Genomic DNA, 24,425 nt, shown 5'->3' on the forward strand with positions numbered 1-24,425 from the left:
CTGTGAAGGATGTTCAGTGGTGGTGATGAGGAAGGCCTTGAGTCACTCTTACATTGCCTGTTGTTGGAGGTTTGGTGAGTGAGGGTGCAGGAGATGGGAGTGTTTGTGGCTCAGTGTAGATGGAGTAAAAGCTCCTGTGCTTAATTGTTTGTGTGTGTATCTAGTTCCCATAATTACATTGAATGGTGTGCAGCTGATATAGACCCCCTACTCCCAATTCCCCACCTCTCCAAATTCATAAAACTTACTCCCTGGCATTTAGTTCATCAGTCACAACAAGTTTCAGGTGGCCAAAGAGCTACATTCAATATTTTAGGAAAAACTTCTCCCCATCAGCCATCAGATTTCTAAACAGGCCATGAATCATGATCACTACCTCGTTATTCCTCTTTTGCTTTATTTACTTATAATTTATACATCTTGCTCTGTGCTGCCGCCGCAAAACAACTTGTATCACAATTGTGTCTGTGCTAGTAAACCTGATTCTGATTCTCTTTGTGAATTTAGGAGCTTCTTCAGTCCCTCACACAGCTTGCCTCTTCTAACATGGCAGCAGCTGTCTGGTCACCATGGAGAATGGGCCTTCAAAGCCTGACAGCCTTATCAGATTGCAGCCAAGTCCTGTTGCGCCCAGTCCGGCCCCGAACTGTGCTGCTCTTATCTCATCCCTGGCACAGTCAATTTCTAGGCTGTTTCAAATAAAGTTTTGATGAAATTTTATATCTTTTGAGGGGGACCTGACTTGGCACGAGGACTGAACAGCGTTTTAGTGTGTTCAACATAGTTGAAATCTATGTCAAAGCCTCTGATGCCCACAAGAGGGTGCTGGAAGCCTGAAGAAACTTGGGCCAAACAGTTTATGCAGTGTTGTATATTCTGTGTTGCGCTGGTTAGATTGATTTCACTCTGGACAAGCTGTGACTACGACTGCAGCTGGCTCATTTTGACCTGAGACGACCTGGGTTCAGTTAGCTTTGTGCACCAACTATGATCTCTGTTTTAGACACTGTTGTCACTTTGGAGCACCCTCCCAGTTGACCTGAGAGTGACCACCATTAGTTCCTTCTGGGATAAATGGGTTTTAATAATTGGGCTGGAATGGGATGTCTATATGCCCCAAATTATTGATCATACAGACCCACCTACACACAGCAATGAAAACCCCTGACTCTTCATTCAGCCCTCCTGGCCCTTCCATCTCTCGATTTGGACAACATTAATTGTGCCAGGTTTGTAATCCTTCTGCATTTGTATTACTTGCTGCTATGATCTGATGCCTCAATTATGACCCATAGCTGCTGCTCTCCTTTGCCCCAGATCAGAGATTTGAGAGCATGTGCCCAAATTGGCGATAATCTTCTAAGAAATAGTTTCTCACTTGTCATGGTAATTTTGAGCAGAGATTATCATTGATTATTGAATTAGTAACAATAATTATGAACTTTGGGGGAAAAAGAATGTGTCCTGTTGCTTATTTACAGGTATTCATTGATTTACCATTAATAAAAGAATAACAGAGACAGACTGAAGTAAGTGAAACATTTTAGAAAACCTGTTCAAAGATTATGTATTTTTATTAGGGGTGGGGTTTAAAGATTCAAGGGGTGACACTGCATTCTGTGTGCCAACGATTTTTTTGTGCTGCCATCTTGGGCATGGGTTTACAGAGGAGTCAAAATTCTAGCAGATAAGTTCTGCTTATGAAGAATTTTTTGGTCTTTTTCTGACTCACAACTCTAACTCTACCCTGCTCATGTTGCTCAGACCAGGAATTGGACTTTTAGTTCATCCTGGGCCACAACTCGTTTACATGTCTGCTTTGCAATCTCCTTGCCTCCAGATCACCTTCCTTATCACCTTTTTTGCAGCCCAGCTGCTACCTTCTACTGGTGGAAGATATAGAGGAATATTCTTTGAGTGCATTTTACATGCAGGACCTGTTGTATTGTGCACAATGTTTAGGACCTCAGAGATGACAAAATCTTGCTGCTGGACTGTGAAGAGTTGCATAAAATTGACCTGATCCCACTTCACAGTGGTTTAATGTACTTTTTTAGGCCTAAGCCACTCACCCATGCATATGTTAGAAAAATGTATGGTTCAGTGGAGTTGTGCAGGATGTATTCTATGCAGCCTGTAACAATGCAGGGTGAAGTAAAATTTCTTCTGCACACAAGTCAGAAAAGGGGCTGCAGATGCTGGAAGACTGGATCAAAATGCTGCAGGAGCTCAGCAGGTCAGGTAGCACTTATGGAGGGAAACAAGCAGTCAACGTTTTGGGCTGAGACCCAGAAAGGAGGAGGACAAAAACCAAACAAAATGGTGGGGGAGGGGGAGGAGTAGACAAATCCAGGCGAGGGGGAAAGGCAGGAGGGTGAGAAAGCAAGAATAAAGGGAATAATGTGTGAAGCTGGGACGTGACAAAACAGGCATTCAGTGAAGCAATTTCCCCCAGTACAGTAGGTCTCATTGTAGGTGAGGCTGCACTGGAAGTACAAGGTGCAATACATGACACTGATGGTTTTGCACGAGTGGTGCTGCCTCACCTGGAAGGGCCCTGAATGGTGGTGAGGGAGGGAGGAGGTATTTGCGGCAAGTGTACCATTTAGCTCGGTTACAGGGATAAGTGCCTGGAGGTAAGAGCAGATAAGGGAGTTGCGGAGAGGGTGGTGTAGACAGGGGAGAAGATGTGCTTGATGGCAGGATACTGTTGGAAATGGCAGATGTTGCAGAGAATGGTGTGTTGGATGATTAGTCTAGTGAGATGGCAAGTGAGGATAAGGGGAACTATATCCCTGTTATGTCAATAAGGGGTGGGGCGAGGGCAGATATGCAGGAGATGCAGTTGAGGACTATGTTGATAGCAAAGGAGAGGAACTCCTTTTTCTGAAAAGGAGGACAACTTGGATTACCTAGAATGGAAAGGCTCGTCATGAGAACAGATGCAGTGGAGATGGAGGAGCTGAGTAAAGGGAATGGCATCCTTGCAAGTGACAGGATGGAGGAGGTGTCGTCAAAGTAACTGTGGGAGCTGGTGGGTTTATAAAAGGTATTGGCAGATCTTTCTCTGCTGGTGTAGAGAGAGGTGCCGGAGATGCTTCAGGAATATAAAGACAGGAAGATCCTTCGTCTAAATAAGAGCCATTGTGCAAAATCTAATGAAACGATTTGCATATTCTCACAGAAGCTTTGCTGTATCAGCATGAAATAAAGTTCCACCTACCCATCTGACCCAATTGTTTTTTTTCTCATTTTGGTGTATCACCAGCATCTGTACAGAGATGATTGGTATTCTCACCTTGCCTGAATCAACATTATTGTGATTTTTGTAACATTTCTTGACTGACAGGGAGTGTTGATGCAAAGCACTACGTTACCTGCACTGCACTTTCTCTGTGGCTGTTGCACTTTATCCTGTTGCTGTTTTTCCTCTGCCGTACATCAGTGCACTGTGTAATGATTTGATCTGTGTGAACGGTATGCAGGGCTGTCTTTTCACTCTATCTTGGTACACATGACAATAATACACCAATTCCAGTTTCAGTATATTATCAGCTTTCACAAAATCTTATTCGGTCTTGAGGAGCGACTCGATAGGCTGCGTTTGTGTACAGTAGCCAGACGTCGCTGATAGAGGTTTGCGAGACTGTGAGGGGTATAGATGAACAGAAATGTTCCCTGTAGGAGTTGCTTAATTAGAGGGCTTAGGTTTAAGGTGGGGAGTAAATTTCCCCATGTACTTCTGTCATCCCAGTCTCTAACCCAACCCCTCTGAACAGCTTTCTTAACCCCCAAAGTGTACACGTACGTACGTATGTACGTACGTGTGTGTACACACACACACACACACACACACACACATCCTTTTTCCGTCTGCCGTGACCCAGATTAACTGTGTACAAAATGGAAAGGATTTCTCGAATGTGCATGTACTGTCCTGTAGAGTGTGGTACCTTGGGCCTCCTGTGTTGTCGGATAGGACTTCCATTGTCCCATTACATGCCACTGAATTCACCCACTTTGCCACTGTTCCACAATTTCTAAGCCACTAAAACTGAGTGTTATTAACTTAAAATGTTTGTGCTGTTAAAATACCAGCTCTCAATTTCTTTCATTCCGCAATTAAAGTGAGATCTGTGTAACTGGACCTATTGACCGATTATCATGGTTATCCATTGGACATAAATTTACTAACTCCCTCAGTACTGATACAGAAGGTTGTGGTTCTTCTCGATGCCCTTGTATAACAGTATGACAGCAAACATAATCAAAGACCCCCACCCACCCTGGACATTCCTCCCACCCCCCAATCAGGCAGAAGATAAAAAAGCCTGAAAGCACGTACTACCAGGCTCAAGGACATCTGTCCTGCTGTTATGAGACTATTGCACAGTTACCTAGAATGACAAAGTGAACACTTGACCTCATAATCCACCACATTATGGACTTGCACCTTATTGTCTGCCTGCACTGCACTTTCTCTGGTATACTCCATCTCCTTCCTTGTAATTGTAACACTCCATCTGGTATACTGCTCTTCTCAAGGACCCCTGCTTTTTGTGTGATTTTTATAAAACCTCAATGAAGAAGTGGAAGAGTGGTTTAGTAAGTTTGCAGTTGACATGAAGGTTGATGGTATTTTCAGTAGTGTAGAATGTTGTCCAGGGTTATAGCGAGACATTGTTAGGATGCAAAGTTGCGTTGAGAAGTGGTCGTCGTCATCATCATCAGGTGCCATGCCCAGTTTGAGCTTTGACTGCCATGGCCCACACACTCTTGTTTCGGGGTCAAGTGGATCAATTCATTGGTATTCATTTTCAGTTCTCTGGCTGCTGTCTCCATCATCATTTGTCTTTGCCTTCCTCTTGCTTTCTTCCCTTCAATCTTTCCCATAATTACCGTGCATTCTAACTCTTTCCTAATCACATGTCCAATGAAGTCATGTTGCCTTTTCATGATCTCGTACATTATTTCTCTTTTTGTGCTTGCTCTGTTCATGACATCCTTGTTAGATATTCGTTTCGTCCATGATATTCTTTGCATCCTCCTCAAAAAGAAGTGGTAGAGGGAGTTTAACTAGAAAAGTGTAAGGTGATTCACTTTGGAAGGTTGAATTTGAAAGCAGAATACAAGATTAATGATAGGATATTTAGCAGTGTGGAGAACAGAATGATCTTGAGGTCCATGTCCATAAACACCTCAAAGTTGTTGTTAAAAAGCATATGGTGTGTTGGTCTTCATTAGTTCAGATATTGAGTTCAAAGCTGTGTGGTAATGTAACTCTATAAAACCCTGGTTACACCACACTTACAATGTTCTGTTCATTTCTGATTGTGCCATTACAGGATGCATGTGGAAGTTTTAAAAAGGGTGCAGAGGAGATTTACTAGGGTGCTGCCTGGATTGGAGAGCATGTTTTATGAGGATAGGTTAAGTGAGCTCGGGCTTTTCTCTTTTGGGGTGAAGGAGGATGAAGATGTCTTGATAGAGGTGTATAAGATAAGAGGCATAAATCGAGTGAATTGCCAGAGACTTGTTCCCAAAGTGGAAATGGCTAACATAAGGGGACATAATTTTAAGGCGATGGAGGAAAGTATAGGGTGGGTGTCGAATGTAGGTTTTTTTCACACAAACAGTGGTGGGTGTTGATAGAGGCAGACACATTAGGGACATTTAAGAGACTATTTGATAGGCACACAGATGATAGAAAATGAGAAGTTTATTTGGGAATGAGAGGTTAGGTTGATCTTGGACTAGGTTATAAGGTCCACACAGCATTGTGGGCAGAAGCACCTGTACTGTGCTGCAATATTCTGTTATTCTGCAGTCTGTTATTGTTTCCCGTATACTACCGCAACGCAGTCTGTATGGATGGCAGGCAAGGCAAAAACCTTTCACTGTATCTCAGCAAGTGTGACAATAATAAAACAGTTTACCAAGCCCCAGACTGACTGAGGGAACATTGTGCTGTTGGAACTGCCGCCTTTTGACTGGTATGGCAAACTGACACCCTATTACTTGGGATTTTCATTAGGTACTATGAGGCCATTAGAAGGAAATGCCTAAAACCCACTATCCCCCCGGCAGACTGGGCAGCCAGTTTGCTGAGTCCCGTACTCTGTTCACGTTGATCATCAAAAGCTTCTCCTTCCAAGCAGTTTCAATGACCCTCCCCATTCCCACACCTGCCTATCAGATGTTGGCTGCCTCCGTCGCCAGAGTGAGGCCAAATGCAAACTAAAGAAACGCCACTTCGTCTTGGAGGACCAGTTTGTCCAGCACCTTTGCCCCATCTGCCAAAAGAGAAGATCCTGGTGGCCAACCATTTTAATTCCTATCCCAACATGTCGGGCCATTGCTGCCTACTCTGCCATAATGAGGCCACTCTCAGGGTGGAGGAACAATGCCTGAAATTCCATCTAGGAAGCGCCTAACTGATGGACATCAATTTTTTCTGGTAATTTTTCTTTTCTTTTTCCCTCCCCCTTCCCTCTTCTGTTCCCCACTCTTGCCTCTTCTCACCTGCCTATCACCTTCCCTGGTGCCCCTCCTCCTTCCCTTTCTCCCATGGTCCACTGTCCTCTCATCAGATTCCTTCTTCTCCAGCCCTGTACTTCTACTCTGCTGGCTTCTCCTATCACCTTCTAGTTTGGCCTCTTTCCCCCACCACCTTTTTATTCTAGCTTCCCTTTTCCTTCCCAGTCCTGATGAAAGGTCTCGGCCTGAAACACCGATGTGTTTATTCATTTTCATAGATGCTGCCTGACCTACTGAGTTTCTCCAGCATTTTATGTGTGTTGCTTAGTACCTTATATTCTGACTGAGTAGTCTACAATTCAAAGGCATGACCACTGAATCCTCCAATTTCAGGTAACGTGCCCCTTCTCTTCCTTTCTCTCTCCTCCTTTTCCACTTAGCTCTTCTCACACATCCCATTCATTGCAAACCCCCTCTCCCACCTGGTTCCACCGGCACACTCACTCCACTTAGTCTGCTAACCCTTCCCCCGTAGTTCCCATCTGTCCAGCATCCTTCCCTTATCTGGTTTCACTGGTCAAACCTTCCCTTTCAGATTCCAGTATTTTTATTGCCTCCCTAGCTATCTCCATCTCTCCTTCCCTCCCTTGGATTCCTCTGGCCATGAACTGTTTCTCACCTGGATCCCCCCCAGTCACCTGCCAGCTCCTTCTCACTCACCTCTTTGTAGAGGCTATTTCCCCTTTGCACTCTCTGATCTGATGCAGGGCCTCAGTCTATAAAGTCGATTGTCCCTTTGGTCTTCACAGACGCTCCAGCATTTGCAACCTCTCAACCACTTATCTTTTGGTCAGGGTCCAAAAAAAAACACACAATTATCTGGCTGACAGAAAAATCTGTGATGTACCCAGATGGTACATGCTAACACTTCCATACTAACATCTTCACGCTAAGAACATATCTCCAGGATCAGCTTTAACGTTGTTTTAAGATCCTTTGGTGTGAATGATGTAAGTGGAAGATCTTCCTTTCTGTCTGGTCATGTCATTCAGTTGACTTGAAAACTTTTGTGCCATCACCAAACACATTTCTTGAGCTGAGTCACAAGTTCATGGATTCTAGTCTTTCATCATCATCTCTGACTTCAACTTTAAAGCTAAGTTTAGAGCATAAAATTTTACAATATTGTGCACCATGTGGCAAAGGCCTTTACTTTTCCTTGTTAAAATACCAAGTTTTTAACAGAATACTTTGCAAAGTCTAACATGAGAATTTATTTCAAAGTAGTTCTCTGGTGGCATGGTGTGAAGAAGTTCATTTTTATTAATGTCAAATTAAAAGCGTGAATGCACTTGCAGAGTGAAGCTAAACTCTACATTAAACAAAAAAGCATGTTTTTTTTCTCCCATTCTTTCTTTATTCCCAATTGCCACACCCTGCAACGTTGAATGCTTTCAAACAATACCAAACAATAGATGTGCAATCAGAAGAGCAATTCTTTCCTCTTTCTCAGATTTAAATATACACATGTCATTTGGGTTTAGATTTTTGTCTTTTGTGATTGTGAAAAGCTGCTGAGTGGGAAATACTCAGAGCTAGGGATGAAATTCGATTATTACGTTACTGGAACATCGTGGAAATTGGATATGCTGCTGTTGTTCAGACAATGGGTTCAAGAAAAGCACTTCAAGTACAGCAAATTTCTAATTGGGCAGACAAGAAATGTATCTGGGAATAACAGTTTTGATAAATTTATGTCACACTTTAGAAGGGATTGTGGAGAAAATGGTTTGGCTTTAATAGTTCCGCAAATACATGCAAAATATTTCATCACTTTTGATAAATTAATTCCTCCCTACAGTCTTAGAATTCCAGGTCTGGAGGATCTATGTAGAGATGCTTTGTAGTCTTGGAATGCTGCATGCAATTGTACAGGAATTCACACTTTTGTCTGCTTTCCTAGGAGAGAAGCCCTACCGATGCACCTGGGAAGGATGTACATGGAAGTTTGCACGCTCCGATGAGCTGACAAGGCATTACCGCAAGCACACTGGCATAAAGCCTTTCAAATGTTCGGACTGTGACCGGAGCTTTTCCCGCTCGGACCACCTTGCACTGCACCGCAGAAGACACTTGATGATGTGAAGGTACTTTAAGCCAACTTCACATCAGAGTTCTAGCTCTGCCTCCATCCCATTGTTCAGCATTGCTGAATTCTGACAGCATCTGCTGCTAGATGGCACCTGTGGATGCCAAGTTAGAAAGAGAAATAGAGAGAGAGAGAGAGAGAGAGAGCCCACCTGCCCTCAAAGACTGTGAAACTGTTCAAACCAGCTTACCTTTTGATGTTATGTACTGACTGCATTCATGTAATTTAAGCTAGGCCTGTCATTTTTGTCATAAATTTTTCTTGATTACGTTAACACAGGGCAGAAAAAAGCAGGCAGCCTTTTTATTCACAGCCTAAATCATGTTGAAATACAACTTCATCCTTGTTGACCTATAACTTTAGGTTTTATAAAAGCAGAAATTATGTCAGTATGAGTTATTAGTGTTGTGTCTCTCAAAGAACAAAATATTCCTTCCACATTGTATCATTATATTTCACATTTAATGTGAACCATTTGTACAGTGGGAACTCCTAACATTTTGACTGATTTTAATATTCCATTTTAATATGTTTTATCTGCTCAGTGCTGAAATACATAAACTTTACTGACACAAAATAATTTTCTTTTCTGTGTTTCGCTTGTGCATTGCACATGGAGACATTAAGCAGGTATACTCATCAGCTGATAAATACCTTTCCTTCCCCTGGTAGCGATCTCCCTGAAGAATTATGATATACTGTACAGTATGTCTTTGATTAATGTCTCACTCCACCTCAAAGTAATAGGTAAATCTAGCTGTCCGGTGTGATTTGCTATAATCAGCCCTACTTTGTTTTGTTCAGGCTTGTAGGAGGATGTTGGCAAGCCAGTATTCTCTTTTCCTTTAGTTATTTTGTTGTTATCATGGTATTTGTGATCTTAAAACACGTTAATACTGTTTTCATTGTGGCAATCCCAGTAAAGTTACAGCTCCTTCAGCAACAGAGACCAAAGCTGGTGCTGGCACCCCCACAGGCTTTGGTTGTTAACTGTTACCAACTGGTATATCTTCTGATACGTCTTGGCAATAACCTTAGTTGCCTACTGTGAATTTTTCTGTTTGTTACAACATGAAACCATTTGGGAGTTACATGGTATAAATTAAAAAAAAGACTATGTACGTTGATTATTAAAAGTTAACTATGAATGCTTCATTATTAATAAATGGATTTAAGATTAAGATTTACCATTCACCCCATTCATTTTTGTTCAGTTTGATGAACTGTGAAGCTAGATGCAAAGATGTGGAGCTTTCCCCAAAGCACCTGGTGTTTATGCATTAACACATACGTATAAAGTGGCAGGTTGGGAGGAGACTTCAGCACGAAGCACCTTGCTACCAGGATGGGTTAAAACTGCAGCTGTCCAAGAATGCAAAATATATGACCTGTCTGCTGTGTTGTGCTGTTTTTACTGCCCTGTGAGGTATTGGTTTGATTGTGTAATCTATTTATCTTGTGTGGTAGTTTGTAGATTTAAAAAAAAACTCAGCCAGACCAGCGAATTACATTTTAATCAGAGTAAATGGAAGTTTCTGGAATGGTCTTCAAGCTTTTATTGGTGTAAGAGTGATCTCTAGATTTCATTAATAAATGACTAATGCTGATCAAAAACCAACATGCACATTTAATTTGACTTTTTGATATGTAGTATGAACGTATTGACATCAGGATCGGAAATTTAAAGATGCTTTTATGGTTTGTTGGGAGTTTGTAATAACATTGTTACATGGATAACAGACAGACAGTGGAACCCCATAAACAGAGTTATGGTTCTTTACCATTTAAAAGTGAAAATGTCATTCTAGGTGCTCCATTAAAATAATTCTAAATTCTTATTCCTGTTGTTTTTAAATCTGAAATGGGACTGCTGTTGATTATATTTTCAGCAGACCAGTTACTGGCTGTGGAAAGCTATTGAATCCAGTATTGGTAAAATTGATTTAATCCCAATGAAAGGTCTCGGCCCGAAATGTCAACTGTTCATTCCCTCCATAAATGCTGCCTGACCTGCTGAGCTTCTCCAGATTTACAGCATCTGCGGAATCTCTTGTTTGTTAATCCACAGGTAGACTGGAAACATCCAGAAGCTGAACAATATTCACTCTGTGTCTGTTTCCATTATTTCTTTTGGCCAGTTTTCCCAATTATATTGCCTTTTGATGTTTAAACAATAAATGATGCCCAAAAATCATTGAGAGAAAAATCATTGTTTCAAACTTTGTGTAAATGGTGCTCATGGCAAGATATACTTTATGTAAACAGCAAACATCAAATGGGAATTGTCTCTAAATTTGCATTCACAGTGGGCAGGATATTCACTATAGAAAAAAAAAATTGTGTTTAAGGTATAATACTTGTAATGTCACATCTTTCCAATTTTTTGCTTTCAATATTTCACAGAAGTAGGTAATATTCACAACAGATGTGATGCTGTATGGTCTCAATTTATCTGGAGCCCTTTGATACCCAATGATATCTGTCTACTAACAAGCTGTTACCATCTCTTTTTGCCAGAAACTTCCCATTGCACTGTGGTCTCCTCTCCACACATTTGATTGTGGTTTTTCTCACTGTTAGAAACCATCAGAGTGCAACGAGGCCTGTAACAGAGATAAAATGATGGGGCTTTTTGTTTATTTCAAACCTTTGGTCTTGTCTGCTAACCATTTTAGGAAGGAAATGTGAACATGATACAAAAATGGATTGGACAAGTTGTTGCAAAGCTGCTGCAACCTGCAAACCTAACATTTGATGTTTCAAAGATGTGTCCATTTTCTAAAACTGAATTCAAACAATTTTTTTTAGGTTGTAGTAATTTTTATAGTGAAGATGGTCGATGTTGATTCTTTTAAAAATGTAGTGTTTTAAATTCCCTATCATTGACAATTATTTAATTGTTTAAGCTTGACTTTGGTTTGTTCTTTTGCTAAGATGCATTCGCTTTGCACTTTAAAAATTTTCCCTGCCGTATTCTTGTTTGTAACTGCAGATTTTCTTCTCCCTAAGCGGTGGTCAAAATGGACAGCAGCTGAGTCTTGGTGGGCTTTACCAGACTTATTAAACTGTTACAACATCTACCACAGAAAGTGGAGAAGCTATTAAAGGTATTTAATGAAGTACCATGCTTTAATTGACTGCCATTTTAATGTTGTAAGTGCATTATAACAAGTGGATACAAAGTGCAAATGTACACTTCAAGACTTGACACCACCGGAATCTTGGATCAGGAAGATGAAGACGGAGTGACTGCACTTTTCATTTTTGGTTCATTTTTTCACATTAAAGAAATGGGCACAATGTTCCACTGTCTCCAGCCTCCCCATTTAGAGCAAAGAACTGGCAATCATAAGTAGCTCTGCCATTGCAGAATTTCCCATTGAACAAGACTGTCTGTGCTACCTGGCATGGTGTGGAAGCGTACACAGTAACTTTGCCATTCTGTTGAACTGGAGAGAAGTTGTGGTCCAGGAATGCATAAAAATAGCAAAGGGCCCTCTGTGGTACCAGTTGCTAATGTCAAAAATGAATGAAACGCTGCTGTGAAGTTTTCAACATCACTGTTTGTGAGTGTTGAGAATGTTTGAGCAATATTTTTGATTTTGTCTGAAATATTTTTAATGTTAATTGTGTGGAATTATGGAATGCATAAACAATAAACTGCCTAATTGGTTCCCACCAGTTTTTAACATGATTGAGTTTTCAGCTCTCTGCCACTGCCTGAGTCCTGCTGGAGCCTCATACGTGTATGCTTTGTGAATTGATGTTCAATCACTAAACAGTGTCTTTATGTGGAAGACCAGTCACTTAGGTTAGAGGTAATTGTTGTCATCCTGGCAACCATTAAATGTTTGAAGACCAGAAAGGAATTTCAGGGTCTCATGAAAACTTTTCTTCCTGAGGCCAAGAGATGCTAAAATTCTTGGCCATTACATTTTCTTCCATTACCTTACTCCCTCTCCCATTTGCGAATGGAAATTGAAAATGTTAGCATATCCAGGTATCTGAGCTTCTGATTTATCGATGATTAATTAATTCAAGTTTATTTTGAATGATCAAATTGAAATTTTTTCATTTAATGTCCCTAGATGTAACGACCCATTTCAAGCACTGTAGAAACCTTAATAGTTAACGATGTGCCTTGGCATGTTGGGTAAATCAAACGTAGTTAAAATCAGATAGAAGGCTACGTCAACGTCAAGAGTAAGAATTGACTCTTCATTAACCAGATACACTTAAGCTTCTCTTTTAGATGAGGCGTTAAGCTGAAGTTCTTTCTGCTTTCTATTTTGTATATAAAAGTGCCCATGGGGGTTTTACTAAGAGATCTCTGACCTAATCCTGAACCAGCATTAAGAAAATATGATCATGTATTTCATTCTGCATGTGTTAAAGTAAATTTTAAAATTGTATATTAATCATCTGGGCTACCTTTTCTTTCCTATCCTCTTATCTCTACCCACAGTAATTGAATGAGAAGTAACTGCTGGGTATATTGTAATGGTTCGGACATTCATGAAGAGGAGTATAGGTAGAGATTAGCTGAAAACAATGGAGAGCCTGCTAATTCTTTTTAAATGCTACAGACTTGTTCTTTTTCCCCTGACATCAAGCATGCTTGACTGTGTAAGTTATATTCCCTGTAACAGTTTTCATGAGCAGTAATAATTGGAGCAGTTATATTTTTTGGTGTATTTTCCAATTCAATGCCTAGAGTAGAATTCCAAATTTCTATAAGACCTCTGAATGATTAGCCTTCCCTGTAACTATTCATGATGGGCTTTTGTTGCTGGTGGCTGTGATGGATCTGCCACGCTGGTAGGTGGCTGATAATGAACTTGCTGGGCAGTTGGTCATCTGATTTGCTCTTCTCAGCTGCTCACTTTGATTAAGGCACTGAGTTACTTGTGTTGTTTAATTTGCATTGTGTGTTTTTGCACAATAGGAGGTAAGGAATTGTGTGTGTGAATGGCCAAAGAAATTTGCTCACAGCCTAGGACATGAAGTAAGTGCCACAAATTATTTTTCTTGGAATTCTAGAACATTCGTCCAGATTTCTCATGAAAAATGCAGCTCATAATATACAGTCAGTGGCCAACTTTATCAGTCCTGTACCAAGTAAAGTGGCCAGCTGGCGTAGCCCATCTACAGAACTTCAAGGTTCGATGTGTTATATGCTCAAAGATGTTCCTCTACACATCATTGTTGTAACGCGTGGTTCTTTGAATTACTGTTGCCCTCCTGTCAGCTTGAACCAGTCTGGCCATTCTCTGACCCTCTCATGAACAAGGCGTTTTCACCACAGAACTACCACTCACCAGTATTCTGTTGAGTGTTACACCATTCTCAGTAAACTCTAGAGATGGTGCTGTGTGAAAACCCCTTGAGATCATCTGTTTCTGAGATACTCAGACCATCCCATCTGGCACTAAGTAATTCCATGCTCAGAATCACTCAGATCATATTTCTTCCCTGTTCTGATGTTTGGTCTGAACAACAGCTGAACCACTTGACTATGCCTGCATGCTTTTATACATTGAGTTGCTACCACATGATTGGCTGATCAGATATTTTCATTAATGAGCAGGTGTACCGTATAAAGTGGCTAATAAGTGTACCTTGGGATTGGTCAGCACACAACTTGTAGAATAGCGTAGAGCAAATGCACTTCTACACATAAGCATTCACAACAGCTGGCTAATCTGCTAAGTATTTCTGTGTTTTTCTTATGTTTTAATACAAACATCAACTCTGGGTTGTGTTTACCAAACTCTCAGAGGCAGAATACAGCAAGAAATGTGTTTTTTTTTAAATCTAGGGCTGTTATTCATGTTTTGTAAGCTTAAGTATCTGTCCTTGAGTTTCTGATTAATATCTATTTTCAATTACTTGATGTATGCCCTAATGAAAGGGATATTAGGATTTGCTGGTGACTCCATTCAAAGAGAGTGAATATCTAACCTACAAATAATAAAGATCTGATGACTATTTGACCTACTTACTTTGTTCCAAAACTGATGTTGGAAGTTTTCAGGACTAGACCCTGTTCCCATTAATTGTACTGTAGGCACTATAAATCCTGCTTTTGTTTATGTTAGACACAAATGCTTTAACAGGGCATTAAAACTCTGGAAACAATGTTTCTTTTTATATAGAAGTTCCATATGAAGATCTTAATTTAAAAACAGTCTCAGCTTGTAAAATATTTTAACATTTGTCAGGTTTAGTGCTGTGAAATTCAAAGGAAAAGTTTTGATAAGAGAGCACCTGTGATTTAGTTTCTGCTTGGCATTGGGAATCTATTTTGTATCTATTCCAAATTGTATATTTGGGAAGAAAAAGAAAGAGTAGCTGCTGAAGCTATACAGTACATTTCCCCAGCAGTAATAATAGTTGCATATTGAGCTAGTAGAGAAATTGTAAATCTGATAGACTTCCTCCACTTCGAGCAGTTTTCTAATTCATGTTCTCCAAGCCAGGTTAACCGTTGTATGACGCATGATAAAAAGTAATTTTTTTAAAAAAAAGTTTTCAACTGTTGCCATTAGGTGCTAGATACCATGGAGCTGCCCTTCCTGAACTGGGAAGTGATCACCATTTTGGAAATAGTTAGTCACTGAATTGGGTCAATGTGAATTTTGGTGCTCCAGTAATGTTTCCTATCTGAGGGTGTTAAACAGCTAGAGAACAGGAGAATGTCTACCCAGTATTCAAATATTAATTGACAATTTCTTAGATAGTGAAATTACTTTTTTCAAATATGGAGGGGTTGGCTGCTACGTTGAAGAGTTATTTCTGCTTTGGTTTCTACATCTTGCTCCTGTTTTGCTCTTTAAAGCTGTACACATTTGCAAAAACACAAACATTGAGATTTCTATTTAAGGGAAGATGCATTGGTGAAGTATGAAAGGTTGATCATGGTGAAATGGGTTTCAGGGAAAGGTTGGAATTGAATGATTTACTTAATTGTTAATGGGGCATATCCTGGAATTGTACGTTGTATGCAAGTATAAACCTGCCACTGACTTGTACTTGAGACGCTATCCTGGGTAACAGAGTTACTCGGTAATCATTGTATCTGCATTTCTGCTGTGCCACCTTTAAATGGAATTTCTTCTTGGGCATAATTTTTTGCTTCCACTGTACAGGGTCTCATTTACTGAAATGCCACTGCTCAAATCTGGAATAATTGATATGACAGCTTTATCAGATCAACCCTATAGGATCTAACTTCAATCACCCGCCCTGTTTGATAGCTAAGATTATTTTTAGGTTAAACACAGTTTCCAGTTTAAAAACAAAACAACTTTTGGGGTGATGCACATGAGGGCAATAGTTTCTTTGTTAATTTTTCTCACATTGAGTTGGGACTGTAAGGGGTGGGGCGTAGGAAAGAAACATATGCGTCCTATTAATGTTGGTCAATTCCTTTGATCCTTTGTTTTATCTATCTTGTTTTCTTTCTGACCCTTCCTAAAATCTAGGGCCTTTAGAAGCTGTTAGTCCCTTTCTATCATTTAATTTCATGGCTGCACAGAACTCACCAAGTGTCTTGTACGTATTGATCGTGTAGATCAACATTTTATTTTTGAAGGTGTTTCAGCTTGAGAACATTTCAACAGATTCATGTTCAGATATCTGGATTTGTTAATCAAATTGCTGGAGTTGCTAATTAGTAAAGAGTTGGGACCCTGAGCAAATTCGCATGCCTGACAGACCTAACCTAATTTAACTGAGTTGAGTGGTAAAGGCCATACTATTGTCAAGCTCTTGGTCCTATTCCTGCTATGTGAGGTTTCTACTCAGTCTGAGCTGGAGTCACCATATGACAAAAAGAATTCTGGGTGAAAAGAGGCTACCATTGAGAACATGGTATAGAGTTCTCCAGCACAAGGCAAACTGGGTCAAGGAAGAGGAGAAGCCCCAAATGGATCACTGAACATTTCTTTTTGAGGCCGAAAGAACTCTCCTTTCTCAAGGCGACCATCATCCTGATGATAACTTGCCTTCCTCTCTCAAGAGGCCCTGAGCATGGCTGATGTTGGCTTTGTTGGGTACAACTGTACTCTGCGAGACATATAGTCTTGGGTTCCTTTGTTTTATATTCAATCAGCCTTGAAGTCCAAACCTGGGATTAATGATGGCATTGACAAAAATGCTGAGGAAAGCTCTCGGTACCAATTTTATTATGTTTTTGCATTCAGTTTGTGTTGGATAGAGTTTAAGATTTGGGTTATAGAGTTTTCCCTGTACTGCTCTTCTGTTAACTGTATCTACTAGATAAACAGTCATTTGAAACTTTAAATGAAAGAATTATGCTGAACATTTTTGCTAGCCATTCTTGTAAATAATTTTGGCAGATTCCTCAAATTCCAAGATTAACTTTACTGAAGTGTCGCAAGCTGAGGGAAAGAAAACAAAAAGCCATTAGCAGCTCTTTGCAATTTATTGGTGTAACCCATACTTTGGATAATGTATGTTAAAGTGCACAGAGCTCACACGTTCAGCATGCAGTGGAAGTGCATGTTGGCCCAGTTTACATTGAAGCTTTGATTAGAGTAGGTGTAGTTCTTATAATATTAATGCTGCTGTTACATGCAACATTTCTGTAGTAAATTGGCTAATATTTTGAATTTTGTATTTATGTAGAATGTACTGTAATTATATGCATTTATTTGATTTTCACCAGAAAATGTGTTATTTTAAATGTACTGAATTGTGGAGGATAATTTTAAAAGTAATTCTGTAAGTTCTGTAAAATGATCAATGTGAATGCATGTTAATGGTTTTTACAGTTCTGATAATGAAGTTGTATATAGGTTTATTATACAATTTTAAATCTAGTTACTAATCCATGTGTGTTACAATTGAGATTGACAATCACAAACCCATCAAACAAATGGATGGAATAATTTGTTATATTGCAGAATTTACATTAGAGATTTGCCATGTGAAGTTCTTAATATCTGATTGTTATGGGTCGGGGATAATCCTATGAATTTTAGTGAATTTCTGTATAATAGTGTCCATTCTTGCAAACTTTCATGGATAAATGATGTGTTTTACCTGTTTAAACCATTGTGCAAAATAAAAAAAAAAAATGCTGTTTGGAGATAAATCTAAGCTGTTTGTCTCTGAAAATGTAAAATTCAATGCTTGCTTTGCAGGCTGCCAAGCTTTTACTTTATGTTTCCAAGCTTCTGCTATGTCATACTGAATTGTTTCCTGGCATATTGGACCAGTCACAAATGAAGAAGTGTGTCCGTACAGTATGAGAGCCCTAAGAAGAATGGCGTTATTGCAAAGCATCTAAGTGCTTCCATTAAGCTAAACAGAAGTCATTTTATATTGGAAAAGGTGAGGAGCTTTGAGACTCTTTGGCCCTGCTTGCTTTTCCCGATGGTGGCTTAACCAGCAGTTTCCTTCAATCACAACGTATATCTCAATTCGTCCTGTATCCAAAAATCTTATTTTTCTTTAAAAATTCACTGTAATAAAAAAAGAAAATCGTCATCTTGTGAATGGCCAAGCTCATGTATTGAGAATATGTTTGTTGTTTCTGGACACCTCGGCCAGGGAAATATTACCCCTGCACTTAAGCTATTAAGCTCTGAAAGAATCTTGTTTGTTTTAAAGGTGATTAATTCCCATTTTTTTAAAAAAAACAATGGAATACATGCCCTGTCTGTTTTCTCCTCATGAAACCAAACACCAATCAGGCGAACTTATGCTGCACATATCTCTGCTTCCTTAGATGGGGAGATGGGGCTTGTACGTAATATTCCAGCCATGGCCAGGGTCCTGTATAATTGTGTTAAGACATCTTTACACTTGTACTCAAATTCTATTGAATTAAAGGCCAACGTAACATTCATCATCATCATTATGTGCTGTGTCGTTTGATGTAGGCGATCATGATCATAATTGTTCTTCGCAAGTCTTCCTGCAGAAGTGTTTTGCTCTTGCCTTCTGGGCAATACTTTTTAAGACGGGTGACTCCAGCCATTATCAACACTCTTTAGAGATTGCCTGGCATTAGTGGTCGTTTAACCAGGATTTGTAATATGCAGCAGCTGCTCATATGGCTATCCACCACCCTGCACGCATGGATTCACATGACCCTGATTGTGGAGACTAAGCAGGTGCTACACCTTGCTCAATAGTGACTTACGGAGGGAAGGAGGGTCTTGCCTCTCCTTTGGTAGAGATGTATCTCCACCCTGCCACCCAATATTAGCTTTGTTAATTGCCTGCAGAAACTGGATATTGACTTCCAATGACTAGTATGCAAGGATGACCAGGTCCCTCTGAATACCAAAGAGCCTTTCAGCTCCTCACCAGTTAAAAATGCTCTACTTTTCTACTTTTTGCAGCAAAGTCGATAGTATTTTAATTTTCCATATTTGTTATCTCTTTGCACATTTACTTCAACCATCTATATGATTCTAAAGCTTCTATACATCCTCTTCACAACCCACATTGCCATCAAACTTCATATCCTTAGCACAAATTTTGATACCTTTCCCTTGGTCCCTTATTCAAAATGTTGATATAGACTGAAAAATCTGAATCCCAATTACAGTACCTGATTCACAGCCTCCAAACACCAAAATAACAGGTTTCTTCTTGCTCTAGTTTTTTTCCATTAAGCAATTCTCTGACTATTCTAGTGAACTATTACATTTTGTTCAATAATCTCTGACGTGGTCTTTGTTGAAGTCCAAATACATCACATAAAATGGTTGGTTTTTACCTATTCAGTTTGTAACAATCTCAAAAACCTTAACAGATTATATCACATATGCTTTCCCTTTTCATATTCCATGTTGTTCTGTACAATACCCGACTGGTGGCCTAGTGGCATCAGCGTCGGACTTCGGGACAGAAGGTTCCGAGTTTGAATCCAGCTGGCTCCCCTACACACTTTCCATCTCTTTGGAAACTCACCCGGCAGAAGGCAATGGCAAACCACTGCTGTAACTTGCTTCATACGCGGTTCCCCACTACGTCAGAGAGGAGTGGAGGGAAATTGTCCGCTAACCGGAGAAACTCCGGATGCGACGTACCTTTCCTTTTCTGTACAATGGATTCGAAATAAAGGCATCCAAAATTCCTTAATAATGAGTTCTATAATTCTCCCTGTCATTAACATTGCCCAGTTGGTCTATAATTCCGTTTCTTCTCTGTTTCCTTTTTAAATAACTTTCATAAGTAGTGAAAATTTGCTGTTTTTCTGTGGTAATTATTCCAAATTTATAAAATTTTGGAAAATGCTGACCAATGCATCCACCATCTCCATTGTCAGCTCTAGTCCCCTTGTTACTGTAATTCATTTATTTATGTCAAAGTAACACACACTGCCTGCCTGAAAATCACAGCAAATGATTCCATCTCTCTGGTTTTTTGTTTTTTTTTCCTCCTCACTTTTGAATTCCACTGAGAGAGGCCTTTTTTTCCCCTTTCCCCACCATCTTCAGTAAGTTCCTCTTCATGTGCAAACCTTAAACTATGGAGAGAGCTATAGATAATTATGCAAATCACTGAGCATAGAAAATTGTGTAATTAGAGTTTCAATTATTGTGTTCGGTACAAGGTACGAATTGACTATATCTTTGCCTTTAACTTTTACTTCCTGTTGTTATCTCCCACTTTTCCCTCTTTAAAGCATTCACAATCTGGCCTCTTGCCAATGTGTTACTTGTTTGAAGCACTATGCCTTGCTTCCCTAGACCAAACCTTAGGTACCGTTTGCCCTTGATCACCCCATCACTACATCAGGCTTGCTTCTCTTCTATGTAAGCTTAAACCTCTTTGCTGGGCCTCGACAACCTCTTGAAAAACCTATTAGAGTTTTCCTCTGTGACTTCTTATGAACAATAACGTGTTTACTCTCATTGAGATCTCTGCTTAAGCATGAACATTAAATTCTGCAACCTTCAGTGAGCTGCTCCCCCCACTGTCCCTTTTTTCTCTCTCCTGTTCTACTCGGTTCTTCCTACAGTCTCCTCAGCTCACGTAATCCAGTTTCCTTGTGCTTCTCCGTTCACTCAATCTGCACACCACCTTCACACTCCTCCCACAGGTCCCCTCTCCCTTTCTACCTACCTTACCAGTCCATGGTTCCATCTTACTCTTTCATCAGATTCATCCTGTTCTGCCCTATGTCACTTCTACCTATGGCCTCCCAGCTTCTAGCACCAGTTCTGCTCTCCCCTTCTCCAGGTGAGGAAGGGTCTTTCACCCTTCCTCACCTGGATCCACCTGTCACTTTCTATCTCTTGCTCCACTGCTTCTCTCCACATTTTTATAGTGACCATCTCCCCTCTGTGCTTCAGTCCAGATGGAAGGTATTGATTTGAAATGCCAGCCAGCCATTTCCCTTCATACGTTCTGCCTGACCTGCTGAGATCCTTCAGCATCTTGCGACTTGCGCTCTACTTAAGCATGCCAGATGAGGTTAATCTTACCTCCTTGCTACCTAACTCGCTCCTCCTCAGCTAGCCTGCTGAGTATTTCCAGCATCTTCTGTTCTTATTGTATATCCTCAACCGGGATGCAGAGAGAGTTCCCAAATTTTACCATGTGCTTGCATTAAAGCTTCGTACAAATTATCTGCAAATCTGTATTTATTTTTTTTTAACTAACTCATCTCCACTTCACCACAGATCCAAAATTTTAGGCCACTTAACTGATGTAAGGCTAGATGACCTGGTAAATATCGTAAAGATTAAAGCCACTGATGACAGATTGATCCAATATTTTATTTCAGCATATGCATACTGTTGGCTCAACAAACACAAACTGTGTTTACCATCTGTGAAAATCTCTGGCTTGTGTTTTTAAGTTGTCTATATGTTGTAACTCCAGTTGTTAATAAAGGTGAAATGGGGGACATCGAGTGACTGTTTATGCACAGTCATCACTATTGATATTACTTGTAGAAATGCAATATAAAGTTGGGTACAGTATATTGATTAGTGAAAAAGTTTCAATACAGATGATCAGTAACAACTTGTGATACAAGCATCGGTCAAATTTGAAAGTTTTTCTTGAATTATATATGACAATGCAGTTTACCTCAATTTTCAAAAAAAATTGATTAGTGTTGCTAAATAAAACAAAAGGCCCTTGCAGTTAGGATAAGTTGTTTGACTGGGTGGGGGATTGGTTAAATGCCAGAAAATAAAGAATATAAATTAACTTGTTATATTATCTGTTTTGCAAACTGGGCTATCATGTCTTCACAATTCCTGTAACTTTGAACGTATCCAAAATGAATATAAAAAAAAATATATATCCTGGAAATCCAACATAAAAAGAATGAGCTCAGAAAACTCAACAGGTCATCTGAGGATGGAGGAATAATTAATGTTACAAATCTGGGACACTTCATTGAGAAATTCTGATGGAGTCCCAGATCTGAAGTGTTAACTATTTACCTTTCTACAGATTTTACCTGACCTGCTGAGTTTCAGGGATTTTCTGAATGAATCCAAGTTTTCTACTGGGATAAGGTTGAATGAGAAGTGAGAAAATGTGCTGAGAGAAGAAGGCAAGGAGAGAAAAGCGACATAGGCTGATTAAATAACTGGGCAAGAGGGCAACAAAACAGTTATAATGAAGAAAAATGTGCTGTGGTTATCCACTGTGGTTAAAAGATTAGAAAATTAGAATAGTTTTAATGATGAAAAACTGGCAAGTATTCGTGTACTTAAGGACCTTGATTTGCTGGTTCAGGAGATGTTGAAAGTAAACATGCAAGCAATCAGAATGGCAATGTTTTATCTTTTGCAGGGATTTGAAGTACTGTGTAACTAAAAGATTTGCTGAGATTGTGCAGGACTTTGTGAAACTTCATTTGGAGTATTATGCATGGAGTTTGCATTGGAAATGATGATTCATTCTTGCAATTTGAGGTTGATCAGTTAAGAGAGGTTCTGCAGGTTATGAAGTCTATACTCGTTTGGTAGAGTAAGAACCAGAAGATTATTAGGGGAATGCTAAGAGACATCTACTTTTTGGAAAGTCCAAAACCAGTGGTTCCAGTCTAAGAGTAATACGTCAGCCAATTAGGACTTGGATTAAGAATATTTTTTCCCCGTGTGGAAAATTGTAAATGATCAGGAGATATTAAGTCATCAATTATGTTCAAAACTGATCTCAGTGAAGACCAAAGGATATAGTGATCAGGCAGGAAAGTGGACAAGGTACAGGATCAGCTACAATCTTACTCAGTAGCGGCATTATGGCTCTTTCTTGTTTCTATAGCTTAAGTTGTTAACTTTTCCATGTACAAAATAGCAAATTCCAAAACTATATTGGTATAAGTTGAACACACATGAATCCAACAAAGAATGCAGGACGACCTGCTTTACTGCAATCAGGTGAGACTGTGTTTAACTTTTAATCACATGGAATAGTTCAGGTAAATAGCAAGGATGTAGCTGAATTAACTCAAAAACTGATTTAAAAAAAAAAGAAAATATATGTTGATACAGAGAACGTGCTCATTTGGAGCATGTAATCTGCCAGAGTGATTGGCAGATCTCTAAATGTTCTATATTCCATTAACACCACCAAAAATTGATAAATTATACTTTCATCCTATTCTTCTGAAGTTCCTGTGCATCAAAAAGGAGGGGAGGAGAAGATGGCGGCGCGACGCAGAGTGCACGGCTGCTCTGAATTGATATCGTATTTGTTAAATAGGAGCCATGCACAATCCAGATTTGATGGAGATGGACGTGAGAAGCACGGAGGAACATCTGGAGAAACTTCTGAAATGCCCGCTTTGCTGCTGCTGCTACTGTGCAATCAAGAGTCTCCGGAGGGGAAGGCCCCAAATCCTTGGCTTTGCCTATTGCCTGTTGCCGGAGCCAGGGTCGAAGCGCTCGGCAGAGATGGCGCTTGGTGTCGGAGGCTGGTCAGAGGCTCGAAGTTTTCGGATGGACTCAGTGTCGGACTGTGGTCGAGTGCTTCCAGGATGCTGCATCAGCAAGTTTGTGGCACTGGAAGCTCATGGCAGGGAGAGTTTCTCCCTTCAACCGCCTGCGTGAGATGATGGGACTTTCGAGAGACTTTGAGACTTTTTTTTACCGTGCCCATTGTCTGTTCTTCATCAAAATACGGTATTGCTTTGCAGTGTTGTAACTATATGTTATAATTATGTGGTTTTTGTCAGTTTTTTTTAGTCTTGGTTTGTCTTGTGTTTCTGTGATATCATTCTGGAAGAACAAATTGTATCATTTCTTAATGCATGAATTACTAAATGATAAAAGGGGACTGCGTGTCCTCATAATCTAAAAATCTAAAATATGTGGCTTAGTTTGGCTGTAGCATTTTACACTTGTGCAAGTTTTAGTGATTCTCCTTCAGATTACTTCTGGTGAAGTTATTTGTATTGACATAAAACCTCACTAAATGATCAACTGAACTTAGATTTCTAGGTACTGTATGTTATAAATAAGACTTACAGTACCTAGAAATCAATAATACCTATAAATAAGACTTGAGGCTAATCAGTTAAAATATTTATTTCTAGCACAGCAATCTGCCAGAAAATTCAGTTATGGATTTTTAAATAAGAATGTATTTGTTCCAGTAGTCCAATAAGTTGGTTATTATTGGGATAATTGGACTATAGGAGCATTTGATTTCATTGGATTTAACAGAATCAATAATCACTAAGTGATATGATAGTAACTGTTAAATAGATAGACTTGCATTTCATTTTTAAAATGGTAAAGCAATGAGATTAGAAAGAAAAGCAAGATATTGAAAGGTTTTGGATTGATAAGGG

At 39.7% G+C, this 24,425-nt stretch overlaps 1 protein-coding gene across 10 annotated transcripts in view; it reads left to right on the forward strand.

The window, feature by feature from the left end:
• Positions 1-23,324, forward strand: part of LOC140204174 (Krueppel-like factor 8) — a 196,504-nt gene extending 173,180 nt beyond the window's left edge. For 7 of the 10 annotated variants that reach the window (XM_072270630.1, XM_072270631.1, XM_072270632.1 and 4 more), the window contains one exon: positions 8,441-11,598. In XM_072270630.1, coding sequence (XP_072126731.1) covers positions 8,441-8,622 — 182 coding nt within the window. In that variant the 3' untranslated portion in view covers positions 8,623-11,598. Of the gene's footprint in view, positions 1-8,440; positions 11,599-11,618; positions 18,183-23,244 lie in introns of those variants that run through there. The other 3 variants (XR_011887546.1, XR_011887547.1, XM_072270629.1) reach the window with 3 other exon arrangements.
• Positions 23,325-24,425: the final 1,101 nt, after the last annotated feature.

The sequence above is a fragment of the Mobula birostris genome, chromosome 10, assembly GCF_030028105.1.
Source record: "Mobula birostris isolate sMobBir1 chromosome 10, sMobBir1.hap1, whole genome shotgun sequence".
NCBI classification, from domain to species: domain Eukaryota; kingdom Metazoa; phylum Chordata; class Chondrichthyes; order Myliobatiformes; family Myliobatidae; genus Mobula; species Mobula birostris.